Consider the following 21,321-nt stretch of genomic DNA (forward strand, 5'->3'; position numbering starts at 1 on the left):
CAGTAAACTTTTAATAAGTGTTTATTGGCTATAGGACCTAGCAAATGCATTATTAATTTTGAAAATCCTACCTTTTGTTACCTTAGAAGAGAAAGTAGAAGTGGGGCATTTGGGAAGAATGTACAAAAAAAAAAAACTGGATTAAATTTCTGGCACTTATTATGCAGATGAAACAATAGGCGACCTACTCTCTTTGGCAACTTGAAAATAACATTAAGGATTCTGTTGTCGACCCGCATAGACAGACAGATTATTTGTTTCCTTTTCTAACACTGACATACTTCTCTTGAATTTAGATGCATTTGCCACTATCCCTAAACATTCATTGCTAACATGGGCAAAAATATACAGGATGTGTAGGAGCAGAATGAATGCATTAAAGCAACACAGAGACAGTAAGGTCTTTATAAAAATATTTAGGTCAAGGGTAATGTATTTTATGGGGATAAGACAAGAATACCAGCCTAAGGTCCCAAACATCCATTTTTCATTAGCAAAATAATGAACCTCAAAAACCAAAATTGGAGATTCTTACCTGCCAATGCAATGTAAATTAGCATCATGGTTGCATGTGAGAGAAACACAGAGAGATCTTAAGAAATGGTTTTGGGATTGAGTTAAAGCTTTGTCCCTAAATCACATATTAACATTTTGCCCTGTAGTAAGGTCAAAAAATATAATTTATCTTCTCATACAGAAGAACAGATGGACTGTATATTAGATATAAATATATTTGATTACTGGGCACTCAGTTTCACTGAGATACAGGGAATAGATCTGGGTTCTACAAAGGTGCTCAGATTACTCACCTGTGTTATACAGAGGATTAATTGTTTGCTGTGCTTGTATTAAGTAGCAACAAGCAAGCTACAAATATTACAACAAATACATTCAGTTCGATAGGTTTCCAAGATTCACTGAACATACATCTCCCTGGGACAAAGTGCCTGGTTGGAAGTGCTCTCACAAAGTAAAGGTCTAGATGAAAGGCTGGTCAATTTGTAAAGTAAATTAACTGTCACCCTTTGACTTTTGGTCAAAAGTTTTGCAGAGCTCTAAACAGCCTGTCAGCAAAATTTTCAAGCAGTGCTGAGAAGAACAAAGGCAATAGCACTGCCTCCAGGAATAATGCCCACTGTAGATGACATTCTAGAGCATATTGGGGAATTTAACTTATTCCAGAAACAAACCTTTTTTATTTTGTCCCTGCTTTCTGTTACCTTCACCTCTATCTATGTGGGGATTGTTTTCCTGGGCTTCACTCCGGATCACCGCTGCTTGAATCCTGGCGTTTCAGAGTTAAGCAAGCGATGTGGCTGGAGTTTGGAAGAGGAACTGAATTACACAGTGCCGGGCCTGGGCTTACCAGGAGACACTTTTATCAGCCAATGCCGGAGATTTGATGTGGACTGGAACCAAACTGCTCTCAGCTGCACAGATCCATTAGCCAATTTTACCAGCAACAAGAGCCACATCCCTCTTACCACCTGTCAGGATGGCTGGGTATATGACACTCCAGGATCCTCCATTGTTACCGAGGTAAGTCCCGGCCAATTCCTCAAGAACTTGCTAAACAAAACATATGAACTGTCTGTTGGATATAAATATATTCAATTCCTGGTCAGTCAGATCATTGAAATTCAACTAATGCATCTGGGAAATATGAATGTGCTTAGATTACTCACCTGTGTAATGAGGAATAATTGTTTGGTGTGCTTATATTAAGTAGCAACAAAGTAGTTGTGAATGATATTACCACAAACACATTCAGCCCAATTAGCTTGTTTGGGGCATTTCCAAGTCATTGAATACACATCTCCCTGGAACAAAGTGTCCAGTTGGAAGTAACTGTCACAGAGTTAAAAGCTAAATGAAAGGCTAGAAATGGGACCAAATAAATGGTGATTTGTTTTCTTAAGATGACAGCTAACAAGTCGGGGTTTTTTGTTTGTTTGTTTGTTTTGAGAGATAGTTAAGTAACTTGCCCAAGATCACATAGTTAGTCTGAGGGTAAATTTGAATTCAGATCCTCTTGACCTCAGAGCCAATGGTCGACAATTAATTTTGATGCACCTTGATGTATTTGTTTTTAGAATTCAGCACTTGGGATAGCTTTAACTGTTAGGAAATATTTTCTTGATATCTTTCTACCAGTTGTTTCTACTTCTACCCAAGAAGATCCAACAGAATGTCTCATTCTTTTTCTTTTGCATTTGCTAACCCTTCAAATATTCAAAGTTAATTTTCAAATCCCCCTAAATCTTCTTCTTTTTCTTCTCCTTTTGGCAAAGAAATTGGGGTTAAGTGACTTGTCCACAGTAACACAGTCAGTGTGGGTTAAATGTCTTGAGGTCAAATTTGAATTAAGATCCTCCTGACTCCAGGACCAGTGCTCTATCTTTATAATTGTGGAAATATGTATAGAAGAATTGTATGGGTTTAACATATATTGGACTACTTGCCAATTAAGGAAGGAGGTGGAAGAAAGGGGGGGATTGGAACACAAGTTTTGCAAGGATTAATGCTGAAAAATTATCTATACATATGTTTTGAAAATAAAAAAGATTTAATAAAAAATAACAAAAAAGAAGAAAAAAAGGAAAGTATGATGAAAGAAAGATTTTACTTTATTGCCTTTAAGCCATACCAATTCAGTTTCACAAATATTGTGTATATATTTGCCAGAAGCTCAACTCTGTATGAAATGCTCTTATTTTTTTCATATTGGAGGTGGGATTTCTTTTTCATTATCTTCTAACTCATGATATGTCTCTACAGTTTAACCTGGTATGTGCTGATGCATGGAAACTGGACCTGTTTCAATCGATTGTGAATGTTGGATTTTTCATTGGTTCTGTGGGCATCGGTTACATAGCAGACAGGTATGTCTTCAATACCATAGGATTTAAATATGCATTATGAAATCCAATCCCAAAAAAAGAATTGATGTTTCTATTCTTTTGGAGAAATTGTATTTATGATTGCATTGGTATAGAGAATTCTTTGGAAGGAAAGAATCGTCTACCAATGAGGTCAGCGCCACCTCTAAAACTCACCATCTTACATTACAAGACTTAAAAATACAATTGAATGATCTGTACCACTGAGTTGAAGTGATTTGCCCAAGGTCACACAGCCAGTGTCTGAATCGGAGGCAGAACTCGAACCCAATGTATATTGAATAAGGATAACTCTGTTTATTAACAATTCTCTTGGTTTTAGTGTGTGTGTGTGTGTGTGTGTGTGTGTGTGTGTGTGTGTGTGTGATTCTCTGGCATTTTCAAGAGCTTCACTAGGTTTTGAAGGAAGAAATAATAACAAGAGAGTAAAAGGTCATAAAAAAATTTCACAATACTAAACATTTTTATCTTTATCTGTACTCCTTGAATTTCATGTTTCCTAATATCAAATAGTCTAACTACAAAACCATGGCCAAGTAAAAACACTTCACATTTTCCTGAGTTTAATACATTTTTTTCATGGCAAAGTATAGGGGAGAGAGCTTTGATCATTGACTTAGAATACTAAGATCAAGTCCTATTTCTTTTTCTACAAGGCTATTTCAATACTGGGGAGGTCAATTAAAGTCTTAAAGTCTTTATGCAACCATAAGGTGGAATTTATAACATTTGTACTACTTTTCCTACCAGGTTGTTGTGAGATAAATATTTTATAAATTTTTAAGTGCTAGATCAATGTAAATTAGTATAAGCAAAGTTATCATGTTATCTTCCCTTAGTTGCTTTAGAGATATCTAGATATCATTTTCCTTAGGGGGCAAAAAGAGTTATATTTTAAGCATTTGGGGAGCTATTTCTTCATTGGTTTTATTCCTTTTCATCAGTCCAATAACCTCCTTAGTTTTTCCCTTCTCTCTACTCAACTTCTCACCCAGCTAGCTGGAACTTACCCTTGCCCGCTAAAGACTCCTTGGGCAAGTGTTGTCTCAGTCTGCCAGAAAGAAGTATTTCCAAGATGACCCTCTGGGCCAGACACACATCAGATGTGTGATAGAATCTAGAATAAAGAGTGGGAGGAAAACATTTTCTGTCCCCTCAAGCAAAATGAAGAATCAGGACACCATAATTTCAACATTAACTGGGAAAATATGAAAAAGTTTCCTCCTAGAAGAGGAGCAAAATGAAATGTAGGCAATGTCGTACAAGCTCTACTGGCTTTTTGAATTTAAGAGAGCAAGCTAAACTGAAGAGAACAAATTATACACTGAAGAGAGCAACTTAAGATACTATTTCCTCCTTCCAATTATGTATTATTTTGGAACTATGGGATAATGGTAATGCAAATATGCTGATAGCAGGGATAAATGTCTGCTCTATAGGTTAAACATTCTCCTCTTCCTCCTCCTTCTCCTTCTCCTCCTTCTCCTTCCCTTCCTTCTCCTCCTTCTTTTCTCCTTCTCCTCCTTCTCTTTCTTTCTCATCTTCTTCCTCTACCTCCTCCTTCTCTTTTCCTCCTCCTCCTCCTTCTCCTCCTCTTCTTCCTCCTTCTCCTCCTCTTCTTCCTCCTCTTCTCCTTCTCCTCCTCCTCTTCTCTTTCTCCTCCTTTTTCTCCTCCTCCTCCTCCCCAAAGGCTACAGTAGACAGAATTTTGTTTTATGTACACACATTTTTATATAATTATATTCTCATAGAGTGCCTGTTTTGGTTTGTATTGTTTGCTCATAAGTGTGCTTGCATTTCTAAAGCCCTAAATTTCATGTTGTCCTCAAGTTGACCTCTGATCTCCTGCACTGATTTCATCCTGCTCTGTCCCCCTCCAGAAGCATCAAAATATTTGTCTGGCTTTCCATTCCATGTTGTAAAAGGTAATCCTATAGCACAATTCTTGCTAAAGTATTAATAGGTGACAGGGCTTAATGTGTTACTTCATTCAGAGAGATTTACAATTTAACAGAGGACTGACTAAAAGGAAAACAACATGGTAGATCAGAGAGGGAGATAATTTTAGCAAAGAGCATTCATATCATGTCATAATGGCCATTGCCTATACGCCCATTCCATCTCTGTTCACTTGGATGTTTAAAGAAGATAATGAATAATGTATGATTTTTCATATTAGGGGATAATAGAAGACAAGTTTGGAAATTAACTTCTACATCATTAGGAACCCATTAACAATTCTAGATCCAGAGTCCAACAATCAGTGTCTTGGCTTCCAAGAGTCTATTCACCAATTAATCACTTGCTGGCTAACAGAATTGGCCAGTCTCACAATTACCCCCACTTCCCACCCTCCACTTCTTTATCTGCAAAACGGAAGAGAGTGTTTTACTATCAGCATGATATGTGTGTGTTTGCTCCCCAATTTAGTTAATAGACTACTTACTTGGAGGCCCTCAGAGGTTTGATGTGATGTAAATGAGATAACAATTCTCATAGTCCATGAATTATATAGGACAGTCTGTATGTTCATGAGCTCCAAGCCCCAAAAAACTGTTTAATTACATACACAATTTTAGTGAGCATTTTTGATGGAATTTTCTCTCTCCCTTTCTCATGTGACTTATTATGCTGTTCAACTCATCATTCTTTTATTGTTTATTTATAATTGGGGCTCAGTACCCAGGGTCACACAGCTAGAAAGTGTTGAGTGTCTGAGATGAGATTTGAACTCAGGTCCTCCTGACTTCAGGGCTGGTGTTCTCTACACTGTACCATTTAGCTGCCCCATCTCATCATTCTTTTAAATAGGAGCTCTTAATCTGGGATAAGGAGATCCAGGAGTTTATATAGGGAAAGAAAAGCATCTTTATTTTTCTATCCCCTAACTGAAATTTAGCATTTCCTTTCATTTTAAATTTAAGCAACAAACTACAATAGTTAATACTACTGTATGACAGTGATTTCACTGGTTTAGGGATGTCCTGGGTAAGGAAATTCTCCTTACCGATGTGGTTAGCATCTTTTCTACAACTTCTAGTCTCCTAGAGAACTGACAAATTAAGAAATTGAGCCAAGATCACTCAGGTGATATGTGTCCAGGATGGGACTTGAAGATAGGTCTTTCTGCCTTTGAATCCAGTATTCTAACCAATAGACTTCATCTCTGCATTTTCCTTCACCCCATTTCCAGCACAGTACTTTACACACTTTATGTGTAATGCTTTAATAAGCATTAGTCAGATTCAACTAAATGGATTCTTCCCCTAACAGTTTGGGGAATTCTATTTTCTTGTAAACGTCCTAACAATTTTTTTTCTGTTCTCATCCTATTCCCCCATTTTTCCTGTTTTTGTGAAATTTGATCTAAAACATTAACATTTCAGTTTTTCATCTTCTTTATATCACATTGATACCATTTTCTGACTTAACCAGGTCATACAGTATTACCAATATAAAGGAACCTGATTTTTATATGGCAAAATTCCATGGAAACTCTTGTAGGGAAGCTTTCTGGTCTTTCATCCACTGATTTCTCTAAAAGAATAGGATTATAGAGCAGCATAAAGCTGAAAGAGACCTCATATTTAGTCCAATACATGATCCAATCCCCTCATTTTACGGATGAGAATAGTGAAGCCCAAAAATATTAAGTAATTTGCTTTAGATCACAACCATTTTTTTGCATCCACCTAATGCAAAAAATAAAAAATAAAAATGGAAAGGTAAGGAACATATTCCTGAATCATTAATTTTTTTTGCTTCAAGTTAATCTACGTGTATTATCAAGGCAAGATTAGAAGACGAAAGATCCAGTTAGATTCAATTGATCTGACCCACCTGTGAATGAAATATTCAGCATGTGTTTCTCAAACTTCTCAAGGGAAGAAATGCTTTCATTTTTGTCTTTATATTCTCTGGATTTGGCACAATATCTTCCTGAGTCTGTGACTTATGGAATGAAAGTCCTAATCACAAATAGTAGGAAAAGAAATTGACCAATAGTAGGAATAGAAACTGCTATTTAAATGAAAAGGGACAGCTAGGTGGTGTAGTGGATAGAATGGATAGATCCATCTTTCTGAGTCTAAATCCAGCCTCAGACATTAACTAGCTGTGTGATCCTGGGAAAATCTGTTCGCCTCAGTTTCCTCATCTGTAAAATGAGATGGAGAAGAAAATGGCAAACCACGTCAGGATCTCTGCCAAGAAAACCCCAAAAGGGGTCATAAAGAGTTGGAAACAATTGAAAAATGATTACACAACAAATTTAAATTAAAAGTCTTCTGTATAGTTTCCATTTGTATAATGGGTGGTCTTTTCAAAGTTTCAGTTTGCAAAGGAACAATCCTAGACATATGATGTTAATAAGCAACACTAATTAGCCCAATCCAGAACTTTTTTTAATGGAGTTGCCTGTAAGTCCAATCTGTTTTCCTGTTCAGTTCTGTAATTCCATTCCCTAAATCTTTGACCCGAAGCTGAGCAGGGATTAAACCAGGACTCTGGGTTCTGATATTACCTGGCACATATAAGAGAATTTTTTGGCTTCAGATTGTTATAAAGGAGTTGTAATCTGTGTCTGTAAAGGGAAGTATATTATGAAAAGTGGATCATATCTATTGCATAGAGTTGGCTTGAGATTCCTAATATCAATATGGCCCATATTATATAATTTAGTGGCTTCCTGAGCAAATACAGGGCTATAGCAAGACAAAGAACGGAAAATTTATGAAAATTGAAGAGTTTATCTTGGGGAGAATCATTCAAAGGTCACAATGAGACAAGAAAACTTCCCCTAGCCCTACATTCCATATTTTGGAGAGTTTTTATGTTCACCAATACCAGGCATTAAGTCAGAAAGAATACAGAAGGAGGCTTTGCCATCTGATACTCAAAACCAGAACTATGAATTCATCTCTGTATGAAACTCCCAGTTAAGAAACTCTTTTCACCAGAACAGTGATGGCTTTGCAAATTTTATTTTTAGAACTTCAACTAGAGACACTAAACAAGTACATGTCAGAGGCCAGACTTGAAATTAAGGCTTCTTGTCTCTAAAATTACCTCTCTACCTACTGCACTACACTGCCTTTTTCATAATCACAAAGAGTTCCTATCTTTCTCTACCACTATGAAGACAAAGCCAGTCTCCCTTTACACACACACATACAAACACATAAACATATATACACATACATACATTATATGCATTGTGTGTTTGTATATTTATCTATCTATAGATGTATCTATCTTCTTAAAGGGAAAGCTAAGTAGTGCAGATAAAGTAATGGGCTTGGAGTCAAAACAACTTTCTTTTTTTCAGGAAGATACATATTTATGAGTTCAAATCCAGTCTTAGCTATTTACTAGCTGTGTGAACTTGGACAAGTCATCAAACCCTGTTTGCCTCAGTTCTTCATCTGTAAAATGAGTTGGAGAAGTAAATCCAAACTAGTATCTTTGCCAAGAAAATCCCAAATAGGATCACGAAGAGTCAAACATGATTGAAAAATGACTTGACAGCAACTGTTGTCCATATTAAAAACACTCAGGATTTAGGGACCCATAGAATAATTTTCCCTAAAAGCCTCGCATCCCTCTTGGTGAGAGTTTTGATTTCAGGTTAAATTCTCAGAACTGGATTTTAGAATTAGAATTAATTTTGCTGTACACACTGTCCCACAAGGAGTCAGGGCTAAGGCAGACAATCTAAACTAACTAGCTCATGTAAGTAAAGAGCTTTATGAACTCTAAAGCACTATTTAAATATAAGTTATTACTGAAGGAAAAAAATATAATACAAAAAATTACTACTAAATAGTGGAATAGCTAAAGATTTGTAATCTACAGATCCTTCAGAATAAAATACAAATCTTCATTTTACGGAATAATTTAGATATGTCTTCTTTGCAATAGCAGGATAAATCAGATAACGCTCTCTCAATGTCTTGATCAGTTCTGCAGTAGTTGGGTTTTTTTTAATCAACAATATAAACATTTTAAATATACAAAGATTAAGACAATTATATATGAAACCATGAACTACTAAATGCAGTTTTAAATAGAAACATAATGTTAAATTTTTCAAGATCATAACAAAATTGTTCTGTGGCTTCTTCTTACCTTTCCAATTTCCCTACATCTTATTGTGATCTTTGCTGTTCCTCACACATAACACTTCATCCCCAGGTTCTAGACACTTTTACTAGCTCTCCCCATACATGGAACTTTCTTCCTTCTCATCTCTGCTTCCTACTTTCCTTGACTTCCTTTAAGTATCAACCAAAGTTTGCCCTCTGCAAGAAGCCTTTCTCTATTCTTTTTAATCTTACTGCTTTTCCTCTGAGATAATTTCCAATTTGTCATATATATGTATATCTTGTTTGTACAAAATTATTTATATGTTATCACTGTCCTACCTTCCCATTAGATTATGAGTTCCTTAAAAACCAAGAATTTTTTTTTCTTTCTTAGGATCCCTAATGCTTAGTACGGTGCCTAGCTCATGGTAGATGCTTACTAAATGTTTATGGCTTGACTCAACTGTCCCTTTCTGAGCTTCAGATACACATACAAAGATAAGTTAGAATAATCTTTGATCTCAAGAATCCTACTTATGAGCCACTAAAAGAGAGAAGAGCTAATTCTCAGAATATCAAAGTTCCCAGGTTAAGGGAACTGACTTTATGATGTAAAAAGTTCTAAGATGTAGAATAAAATTTATAAACTGTTTTCTCCTTGGAAGAAACATACCACACTATGTTAAGAAACAGCTTCAGGAGAGACTCAAGCATTTGTAATGCATTGAAATCTCCATTTTTCCTGAACACCCAAGAATAGAGTTTTGGGCTTAGGGTCCAAAAGAGGGGTTTAAACTCCCTCTCTCTGGAATCACAAACAAGTTATTTATTCTTTATCTCTATTTTCCAAATCTACAAAATGGGTACAACAGCTATGTAATATCTCTATCTTATAGAGTTGTACCAGGATATCAGTGACATAATGAATGCCAGCCCTTTGCAAAGAAGAAAAGTGTTCAATAAATATTTTTTTGTTTTGTTTTGTTTTGTTTTGTTTTACTAGTGGGTTCAAAAAAGATGGTCTCAGATAACCAGGTATCACTTGGTCAATTCTTGCCGTAATTTACCTTGAGTGCCATAACTCTAATAGCCCAATAGAATGAATATACCAATAGAATAATTCATTTGATAATCTGAAAGAATCAAGAACTGATTACCATAGATCTGAGAAAGTACAGAAACACTGAATCTACATTGGAAAGAGCATTAGACTTCAACTAGTAATTCACCTAATCTGAGCAAGAATTCCCCTGCAAATTCCCAGAAAAGTAATCATAAAGTCTTTATTTGAAGGCTTTCAGGGATGAGGAATTCATTGTCTCTCGTGCCACTTTGCTTTTGAATACTTTTAATGTTAGGAAGTTCTTTTTCTGTGGAGCTGAAATCCTACTTTCTCTCCTTCTACTACATTCATTTATTAAGAAAGGGAGAAAACAACTGTGGAAAAGTATAGGAGAAAAGTGATACTAAAAACATCACCAGACTCTTGTGCATTGATTTCTTTTCTTCCAAAAAGACTTTCTGTGGGCTTGGCAGAGATTATTTGGATGAATTAGATTTCTGGAAATTTCATTTTATTCTCAAATATTCCTTGGTATGTAGTAAAAAATGTCTCTGCAAAAAGAACAAAAAAATCAAAACTGAATGCTGGGAAATTGTAATGACCAAGCTTTGCCCCCAAAGAAGAAATATGAAAATATTCCTCCCCCCTACATTTTGCATTGCTGGGGGCCTATGTGTGTGAAACAATACAAATAATGTCTGATATTTTTGATGTTGGTTAGTTTTTCTGAAATCCTCCCCTCTTTTTTACTCCTTGTTATAAGCAGAGGTGTGCTGAAGCTTGCTCAAACCAAGGTGATTATCAAATTTTAATTGTACATATTTACAACTTGGAAATTGGCAAAGCTACCTTCTGGATTTCGTTTATTATTTTATTGATTATTTAGATTTAAGAAAGCATTGGATAGACTTATGATTAAAAGTGCCATCGGCATTCAGAGAAAAAACTATGGAGACTGAATGTGGATCAAAGCATAGTATTTTCATCTTTGTTGTTATTATTTGTTTGCTTATTTTTTTTCTTTTTTGTGTTTTTTCATTTTTGATGTGATTTTTCTTGCTCAGCATGACAAATATGGAAATACATGTTTTACCTGTATTGGATTGCTTGCTGTCTTGGGAAGGGGAAAAGATTGGAGAAAGAAAAATTTGGAACACAAGGTTTTACAAACATGAATGCTGAAAACTATATTTGCACGTATTTGGAAAAATAAGTTGATATTAAAATCTTTTAAAATAGAAAATAAGAAAGCATTGAAGAAAATATAAATTAACTTTTAAAATGTGACAAATGAAATTCTGCCCCTACACCCACCCATAAAACCTGTTGTTAAATATTTACCAGCACACGTCTGAGCATACATTTTTTAGGGATAAGGAAGAAAGGACAGTGATAAATGTATGTAATTGAAAAAATAAAAGGTATCAATAATGTATTTAAAAAATGAAAATTACTTCTTAAAGAGGAAAAAAGACTTTATGTAGCACTACTCAATTTGGGGAGAGAACTTGGGTCATTAGATTAATAATCTGGATTGTTCATCTTTTGTTTTCAAAAAAACATTAGTGACTTCAGGAGGGTAATGTCTAATAAGTGAGGCAGAGCTGTGCAAAGTCATCAGTCTCACTCTTTCTTCCAGTCATCAAAGTCCAATGGCAAGGCAAAGGTCAAGATGACTGGCCATGGCCCAGGATACAGTGGATGACTTTGACTTTTCTAAATTAAGGCCTTTTTTATTATTTATGGAAAAAATATTGAATGATATTCACTCAGGAAGTCCCCTACTTCTTTGTCATAATTAACTAGTACCATATCTTTTGAGTCTTCAAATTTTTTATGATTAACCTAATTCTGCCTTCTCAATGTGTGTGTTTCTTGCCAGGTTTGGTCGTAAGCTGAGCCTATTAATTACAATCCTTATAACTGCTGTTTCCGGAGTACTCATGGCCCTTTCTCCAAGCTACACCTGGATGTTAATCTTCCGATTTATCCAAGGACTGGTCAGCAAGTCTGGGTGGTTAATAGCCTACATCCTAAGTAAGAATGCATGTGATTACAGTTGTGGGAGTAGAAAAAACATGGCCTTCAAAAATAAAACTTGAAGGGTAGGAGAGAGTGTTGGAAGAATCTAAAATAAAGAATGGATGCAACTTAACTGATCACAAAGGGAAAAATATCTCTATAATTTCTAAATGCTTAGTTTTTTCCTACATGGAAGAAAAATTATTTCTTCCAAGCCCTCCCTCCCAACCTCTGCAATCTTTCTGCAAAGACAAGTTCCTAACACACTGAGGAGATAAATGAGAGAAAAGATCATCACTCCTTAAGCTTATCTTGATAAACATCCGTTTTATTATTAAAACCTTTTGGAATTTTTGTATTTGGTTTCCCAGAGTGTTACATTTGTGAAGAATTTAGCCTACTGTGCCCATTCAAAGAGAAAATAATAAGAAAACAGGAACCCCTGGCTGCTTTTCAACTCTGAATAAGAAGGCTATATTTGTAAATCTCCAGATTTATTTGGCAGTAACTTAAATGGAGAATTTGCCTTGTTCACTGGGAGGCAGGTTCAAGTCCCATCTCTGACAAATATTGACTTTGTGACCACCTGGACAACTCATTTAACCTCTAAGTGTTCCAGGCAACTTTCTTAAGACTATAAGTTTTTGAGAAGGTGCCAATATACATTACCAGACAGAGTTTCTTACTGGGTACTCCTTATACCAATGAAATGACAGGTACAGTCCCTATCACTATGTTTATTTCTTCATATAAAATAATTTCTGATAAACTCGATTATTCCTCAAATTACAAATAGGAAAACGGAGAACAACAGAATCTAAGGCTACATAACCAGCTACTTAGAGTGGAGTAGAAATAATAATTTATTTCTTGTTGTTCAGTCATTTAATCATTTCCAATTCATCAAGGCCCCATAGACCAGAGCAAGCCAGTTCTATAATCCACTATTTTACTCTGCTCTAAAAACCTGGATCATATTAACTCTCTAGTCAGAGCAGGAAAAGCTTAAATGTTTGAATCCCAAAAGCAGCAGCATTTTGATTCTTCCAGGAAAATCATCAACAACAAAAGACATTGTCCCAACCTAAGTATTATGTGTTTTTAGAAACAAAGCCAGCCAATTTATGAGAATTTACTAATAATATTAAATTAGAGATTAAACAAATTTATTTTAACAATAATTCTTTTGAATTCCCCTCAAGATTTCATCTTCTTTAGCTACACTAAAAGAGTTCCTGCATGGAACAAATTGAAGCTGGATTTGGGATATTACCTACATAATCTTATATTACAACACAGAAGGATGAAGTTGGTTAATCTTCCAATAATGGCATAGAAAGTGTGTGTATGTATGTGTGTATATACACCCCTGGTCATACTAATGATGAACATTGCGCTGAGGAAATCTTTCCAACTGAAAGCAAGGTAGTTTGGTTTTATATATCATCCTTAATATTAAGGAGCAAGTAGAATAAAGTTAAATTTAAAGTTGCTAAGTATAGTTTCAAAAGAGTAAATCCCTCTGCCTTCAATCCATCACTTTTTAAAAATGCACTTACCATGAATGTTGGGAGATGGGGAACTCTCCTTGAAGGAGAATTGCCACCATCATCCCCACCCTGTCATTTATTTTTAAAGTTTCCCTATCTAATGGCTCATTCTCTATTGCTTATAAACATTCTCATGCCTCACCTATCTTGAAAAAAACCTCACTTGATTCTTCCATCTTTGTTACCATCCTTTATTTTTTATGCTTTTTGTGACTAAACTCCTTGAAAAGAGTGTGCAAGATAGATGCATTCACTTTCTCTCCTCTGACTCTCTTCTTAACTCATTATACTTCTGACTTTATCATTCCACCAAACTTCTCTCTTCAAAGTAACCAATGATCTCTTTATTGCCAGATCCAATTACCTTTTTTCAGTCTTCATTCTTTTCCACTTCTCTGCAGTTCTGGACACTTAAAGACCTTGATACTATCTTCTCTCTTGGTTTTAGCAGCACCTCTCCCTCCTGGTTCTCCTCCTATCTATTTGATTGCTCCTTCCTAGTATTCTTTGCTGGTTTCTTCTCCAGATCACAGATTCTAGCTATAGATATCTCTCAGGCTTCTGTCTTGGATCCTCTTCCCTTCTCCCTCTACTCTACTTCATTTGGCGATCTAATCAGCTCTCGTAGATTTAAGTATCATCTCTATGTTGATGATTCTCAGATCCACCAATCCTGCCCAACCTCTCTGCTAAACAGACATCTTAAACTCAACATGTGCAAAACAGAACTCATTATTTTTTTCACCAAACCCTCAATCCTACCTCCCCTTCCCTTTTGAAATTGAAGGCAACATCATCCTCCTAACCCCTTAGGCTTGCAAACTAGATGTCTTATTAATTTTTCACTATATCTCAAAGGCTCCTTGTCTATTGCCAAGACCTGTCAATTTTTCCTTCTCTCCTCCAGCACTGCCACCACTCTGATGTAGGTCCTCATCACTGCAAATCTGAATTATTGTGATGGCTGGATCTGCCTGCTTCAAGTCTGCTCCCACTTCAATTTAGCCTCCATTCAGCCTCCAAAATTATTTTCCTAAAAAACATGTTCTACTATCTCACCCTCACTCAGTAAATCCCAGTGACTAATTATTGGCTCCAGGATCAAATATAAAATGCTCCATTTGGCATTCAAAATCCTTCATAATCTAACCCTTTCCTACTTACCAGTCTTTTTTGCAACTTACTCATATTTTTCAATTGAGGATACAGGCTTCCTGGCTGTTCCATGAACAAAATATGTCATCTCTGGTTCCAGTAATATTCCCCCTCATCAATTCTGCCTACCCACCTCCCTGACTTCCTATAAGTCCCAACTAAAATCCCATTTTCTCGCCCAGTTCCTTAAACTGTGGGGCATAACCCCATATGAGATTTTATAACTGACTGTGAGAGTCATGAAATTATGATCTATTATTAGTAATTATTTGATTTGTATACCCATTTTATGTTCCTATATGCCCGAGGTCACATAAAAATTTCTTGAGCAAAGAAGTCATAACTGGAAAAAGTTTAAGAAGTACTGCTCTATAAGAAAATTTTCTTAATCTCTTAATTCCTTTCCTTTCAATTATTTCCTACTTACTGTATATTTGTACATATATTTTTGCTCTTTGCCTCCCCCATTAGATTGTGAGCTCCTTTGCCTCTTTTTATATTCTCAGAATTTAGTACAGTGCCCAGCACACAGTAAGTGCTTAATAAATGTTTATTGACTAACTGACTAGGATTCCCTACCATAATAGAAGCTTATGGAGATGATAATATTAGTCACAAAAAAATTAAAACTTTATTTGAAGGTAATTAGAAGTAATTTACAAAAACTTTAATAGTGCAATTTAATTTGGTCTGCAGATGGTTGTAACTTAAAATGTGTTAGAATGATAAATCTCCGAATTAAAATTAGATTAAAAAAAAAGTTTCTGTGGCTTACAGAATATCTACCCAGAATGTTAATTTCAGTTTGTTTTTAGTTTTAAAACCACTATGCTTTATTCCACATGTAGTATGGGATAGTGGATGGAGAGCTAGCCTCTAATCCAAAAAGGACTGGGTTTGAGAATTAATACTATCACATTCTGATCATGTGACTGTGGGTATGTCATCTTCTGTCAATGCTAATTGACTGTCTAAACTTAGATGTTGTAGAAAGGGTACTGACCTAATCTGGTAGGAGTTTCCTTACCTAGGAAGTTCCCTATATCAATGAAATCGCAGATCTTAGTTCTTTCCCTATAGAAATGTAGATCTAAACCCCATGGATTTAAAATTTCTAAGCTCTGTGTATTTTTGAAGAAAAAAAAGAGGAATGGGGTAAGGGAGATGTGCCAGATATAATCATGATAAAAGAAATGTTCCATCAATTTAAAAGAACTGCTTTCAAGTACTTGTTTATATATAAATTATGTATATGCTATTTTTTTTTACCAGATCTGTCATTTTATTCAGGTGTAAGGATTTCCCAGTGAGAAAACTTCCTCTACCAATGAAGAAGGTTAATTTATGGGTTTGTCTTCTTAGCAATATACTGACCTTAGATTATTCCAAAAGATTCATGATAGAAAATGCTATCTACATCCAGAAAAAGAACCATGGAGTCTGAATGCAGATTGAAGCATATTATTTTCATTTTTTTTCTTTCTTGTGATTTTTCCCTTTTGTTTTGATTCTTCTTTCACAACATGTCTAATGTGGAAATAGAATTGTACTTGTGTAACCTATATCAGATTGCTTGCCATCTTGGGGAGAGGAGAGAAGTAAGAAAGAAAGACATTTCTAATTTATGAGAAAATTAAAAACCTAAAACAAAACAAAAAAAATTTATGGGCTTATAGAAATGCCTAAAGCAGTGATGTCAAATAATAAGAGCAAAAGAGCCTTGGGAACACAATGTAATTCAGAAATATTTAACAAAATGAATCAGAATGCAATAAAACATAATGTTAATATAGATTTTCTAAGTCAATATATGGCAGCAGAGTGGCCCCTAATTCAATTGGGGTTTGATACCACTGGTCTAGGGCTTCAGGGCCCAGGGTCCCAGAGTCAGTTAAGTATCAGTTAGAGTGAACCCAAATGTTTTGGACTACAAAGTCATCTCTATCTACTACACAACACTGCTTTTAATGTTCATTTTAAACTTATCTATTTAGGCACAACTTTACAGGGTTTTTTAGCCCAGTTTAAGATACTAAATATATTTTAAAGTAAGAAAATTAAATTTCTTTACAAAATTTCTTTTCTACAGATCAAACTTTTTACTAATTCTGACTTGTCTTAGAACCAGCTCATGAGAATTAGTGAAATGGTACAGTATTGAGTGAACAGGACTGATGAAGCTGGGCAGGAGTGTTCTGGTTATATGGGGATGGACAAGTATTGTAGTGGGATTCCCAGCTCGTGTCTATCCCCCATCATTTCTGTCATATTAGGAAAAACCTAAATTCCAAAGAACTTTAAAGATGCAAGTCTCAAAAATGGTCCCATAAAGCTCTTAAAAAGGGAAAAATGTAAGGAGTGTTTTTGGAGTTCTAGTGGCTTCATTATTTAAAGGCATTAATAACTGTCTCAAATCACCCTGGAAACAAGCTATTTGCTTTCATTTTCTAGTCACTGAATTTGTTGGCCTGAAGTACCGGAGGACTGTGGGAATTTGTTTCCAAATGACTTTCACCATCGGCCTCCTGATTCTGGCAGGAGTTGCCTATGCTCTGCCTTTCTGGAGATGGCTGCAGCTTACAGTTTCCCTGCCCTACTTCTGCTTTTTGCTCTACTATTGGTAAGACTCTCCAGGAATGGAAAGGCCATTTTCACATTTTTCTCTTATCCTATCTGGTCCTGAGTTCTTGACAGGAATTATAAGATTGCATTCTAATCCTGGACTGTAAGAAGCCCCATTCCATGCTAGATGACAATGAGCATACTGTTGGCCAATCATTTCCCTTGGGATTATATGTTCTTTCACATAGTAATTAATGAGTTAGGTGTCTTAAGGCCCACATAGACATGGTGGTTACTTTTGGGGGGGCTGAAAATGGCTTTTAGCAGTCCTCTAACCACTCAATTATCTCCAATATCTTTACCTTCCCCTCCATTATCTAAAGCAAGGGTTCTCAAACTAAGGCCCACGGGCCGGATGCAGCCGCTGAGGATGTTTATGCGGCCCAGCAGGTTATGGCAAATGGGCTGAGGGGCGGAGACAGAGTGTGAGGTTGTGTTTTTACTCTAGTCCGGCCCTCCAACAGTCTGAGGGACAGTGAACTGGTCCCCTATTTAAAAAGTTTGAGGACCACTGATCTAAAGTAAGGATTCTTAATCTGGTGTACACAGACCCCCTACCCCAAGGGGTCCCTGGATAGATTCCAGAGTATTCATAAATATAGATGAGAAAACAATACATTTTTATTTCCTTTATTCATGAAGGCATGCTCAAGGGTTATCTCTTGAGAATTTCTTAGTCTCCAGGAGCATCAGATATTTCTGCTCATCCATAATAAATAAGAAAATGAGATGGTAAGATCATCAGTCTAGCTCAGATGTGAATGTGTGTGTGTGTGTGTGTGTGTGTGTGTGTGTGTGTGTGTGTGTGTGTAGGGATTTAAAGAAGTTTCTTGGTCCCAAGACAGGTCTTGATTTTCATAACAGTTTCCTCATACATAGTTGCCTAACTTAAATTTGATTTTTTCCATAACCATGGGACTCTGTGTATAAAAGAGGGCTCTTGATCATAGCATTCTTCTTAAAGAAAAATTAAGCTGGCCTAAGGAGACATAAACACATGAGTTTCCATCTCACTACTGATACATACTTGGCTCTTGATAATTCACTTAAGCTCTCATTTCAAATTGCCCCTAAACACACTTAGAAAGAGACCATCTATAGTACCTCTCCTGAGGCACTATAAATTGCCAATACTTATGGATCTGCATTGATAGAAGTATGTGTGTTCAGGTACCCACTCACCAGGGAGCTTTCTGATGAAATCATAGTTCCAGACAGTAACTATTTCTATTAAAAGTGATAGGACATTTCACTAAATTTTCTCCACCCACATTTCACAGAAGATACCAAACAACTAGAATTTTGGTGTTAGCACTAGAATTTTTGAAATTTTCCATTTGACATTGTTCAGAGCTGTTTCCACTATAGCATAGTTTCACTTCAAGTAGCCTCGTATTTCCTTTTGAAAATATCTCCTCTCATACTTAGCTTTCTTTATTGCTGCCAACTCTATTCTTGCCACACCAATGGGTATCTGTACCCTTTGGATATCTTTCTCTTTCATACACCCTGCTGAATAAGTGAATCTGTCCCCACCCCCAGACTTAGACGTCACCTCAAATTGCCCCTAAACACACTCAGAAAGAAACCATCTATTCCATTTTACTCTCATTTTATTTTTAGATAAGGAAATTCAAGCCCAGGAACTTTAAATGAATTGACCAAGATCAGATAGTAGTACTTGCTCAATTGTGTCTAACTCTTCATGATTCCATTTAGAGCTTTCATGGCAAAGACTGGAATGAATTGCCATTTCCTTCTCTAGCTTGCCTGGAGTCAAACAGCTAGTAAGTATCTGAGGCTGGATTCCCAGTTCCCTATCTAATATACCACCCAGATGTATACATTGGAGTAGGCATTAGAGATAACATAATGCCAGTTTTACCCTCTGGTTTCTTTCCTTTTTTAAAAAAAATTAATTATGTTAAACAAATACAAAATAAGAAAAGAAAGAATTGGCATGTACACAAGAAAACATAAGAGAATTCAAAATAAAGTAATAAATTTCTATTTCAAGAAAAGCTATATACTAAATACAATCCATTGTTTTCATAGCTGTCCAGCTTTTCTTTGCTTCCTTGAAGGTTTTCTTTTTCCTCTGTTATACACTTTTTACTTTATTTTTCCTCCTCCTTCCCCCATTCTCCCAAAGAAGGCTACAATTAGGTGTGGATATAAATTTGTAATACTGTTCTCTCTCCCTAATTCTCCTGGAAGACAATGTGAGATTAGGAATTTCTTATTAAGATGTCAACGTCAAAAGCTATAGAAGAACTCTCTTAGGGTTGGGGTGATGACTGGTAAAGCACAGATACATCAAAGAATTGGAAGTTGTGATAATGATAAAGAAAAGGTTTAAAAGTTGTAGAGTACAGGGAGAGATAAAATGATAGAAGATTGCAATTCTCATAGAGCAGGCTCAACGCTCTTTACCATCCTGGTTGCCTTCTCTGTATACTCTACAGCTTATCAGTATCTTTAAATCATGGTGCCTTAAACTCAGCGCAATGATCCAAGTATGGTCCCTCTCACCACAGCTCAAGATTCCATTAGCTTTTCTGGCTGCCATATCACCTCACTCATATTAAGTTTTCAGTCCATCAAAACTCCCCAGATCTTTTGAAAAACAACAGTTGTATGACTTCTGGCTTATATTTATGGGGTGGATTTTTTTTATCCAAAAGCAAAACTTTAAATTTGCCCCATTGAAGTTTTTGAGTCAGCCCAATGCTTATCAAAATCCATTTGGATCCTGTCTCTGTCATCTAGTGTGTCCCTCCCAGCTTTATGGAAGGCACATATGTGCCTTTACCCAAATGACTGATAGAAAATTAAATAGCACAGGATTAATAACAAGTTCCTGGAGGTAATCCTCTGGAGAACCCTTGTCACATTGACACTAAACCATTAACAGCCACTCTTTGAGTTTAATCATTTAGTCAGTTCTGAATCCATCTTCAAAAATTCTGTTCAATATTAAGCACCACGTGCAAGCCAGGTACCAGGCATAGAACAAAATGATGGGAATAGAAATAAGAAAAAGACAGTTCCTGCCCTCAAGGAGCTTTCCCTCAATGAGGGAACTCTGTATAGAAAATGAAGCTGAAAAGGAATTGGGAGTTTCCAGGAGGTACCTAACAGGGGAATATGGTATTTCTGGAGTCCAAACCAAACAAAACCAATCATAGTAAATGAAGAGTTACCTGGAAAGTTTGAGCCCTCTATAAAGGCAGGCTTTGGGAGGGTTTTATTGTTCTGCCCTTCAGCCCTCAAATCAAGGGTAGAGGCTATGGAGGGATCTGAGATGTTGAGTATCAAAAATTGAGTTAATCTACTTGGTTATGAGAGTTCGGTGGTGATCAGTTTAGCCTAGAGGAGACTTGATGTTACTGAAATCCTTACCAAGCAGAGGTGGAACATAGTCTGCAAGTGCATTACTTTGCAATTCTTTTCTCTATTATCTCCACAATAATAGTATAAGATACCTTATCAAAACTTTCCAAATCTAATAATTTTAAATTATTAAATTTAAACATTAAATTATAGTCAAAGAATTCCCCACAATCTAGTAGCTTTGTAAGAATTCTGTCAAAAAAAAAAAGAAAAGAAAGAAAAAGAAATGCTGTTAGATCACTCTTAGACAAAGCTATGCTGGCTGACTCTCTAATTATTATTTCCCTCTGTAGATAATTCATCATCTCTTTAATGTTCCTTTCAAGAATTTTCCCAGGAGCTGAAATCGAGTTCACTGGATTATAATTTGCACAATCTGTTCTCTTTACTTTTTTTGAAAATCCAGATAACATTTGCCCTATTCTAATTCTATGATAGCTGCCCCGTATTCCAGGAGATTCTAAATTCATTAAGGAAAATGTTTTGGGAATCAGTAGAAGACAAAGAGCCACTAGGATTTGGATTCAGTGATA

General features: G+C 35.9%; 1 protein-coding gene across 1 annotated transcript in view; it reads left to right on the top strand.

The window, feature by feature from the left end:
- Positions 1-826: 826 nt before the first annotated feature.
- The window catches only part of LOC141565797 (solute carrier family 22 member 2-like), a 38,790-nt gene continuing 18,295 nt past the window's right edge, over positions 827-21,321 (top strand). The window contains exons 1-4 of the mRNA XM_074309386.1: positions 827-1,539; positions 2,779-2,882; positions 11,929-12,083; positions 17,225-17,393. Coding sequence (XP_074165487.1) covers positions 1,129-1,539; positions 2,779-2,882; positions 11,929-12,083; positions 17,225-17,393 — 839 coding nt within the window. The 5' untranslated portion in view covers positions 827-1,128. The remainder of the gene's footprint in view (positions 1,540-2,778; positions 2,883-11,928; positions 12,084-17,224; positions 17,394-21,321) is intronic.

This window comes from Sminthopsis crassicaudata, chromosome 4 (assembly GCF_048593235.1).
Source record: "Sminthopsis crassicaudata isolate SCR6 chromosome 4, ASM4859323v1, whole genome shotgun sequence".
In the NCBI taxonomy this organism is placed as follows: Eukaryota; Metazoa; Chordata; class Mammalia; order Dasyuromorphia; family Dasyuridae; genus Sminthopsis; species Sminthopsis crassicaudata.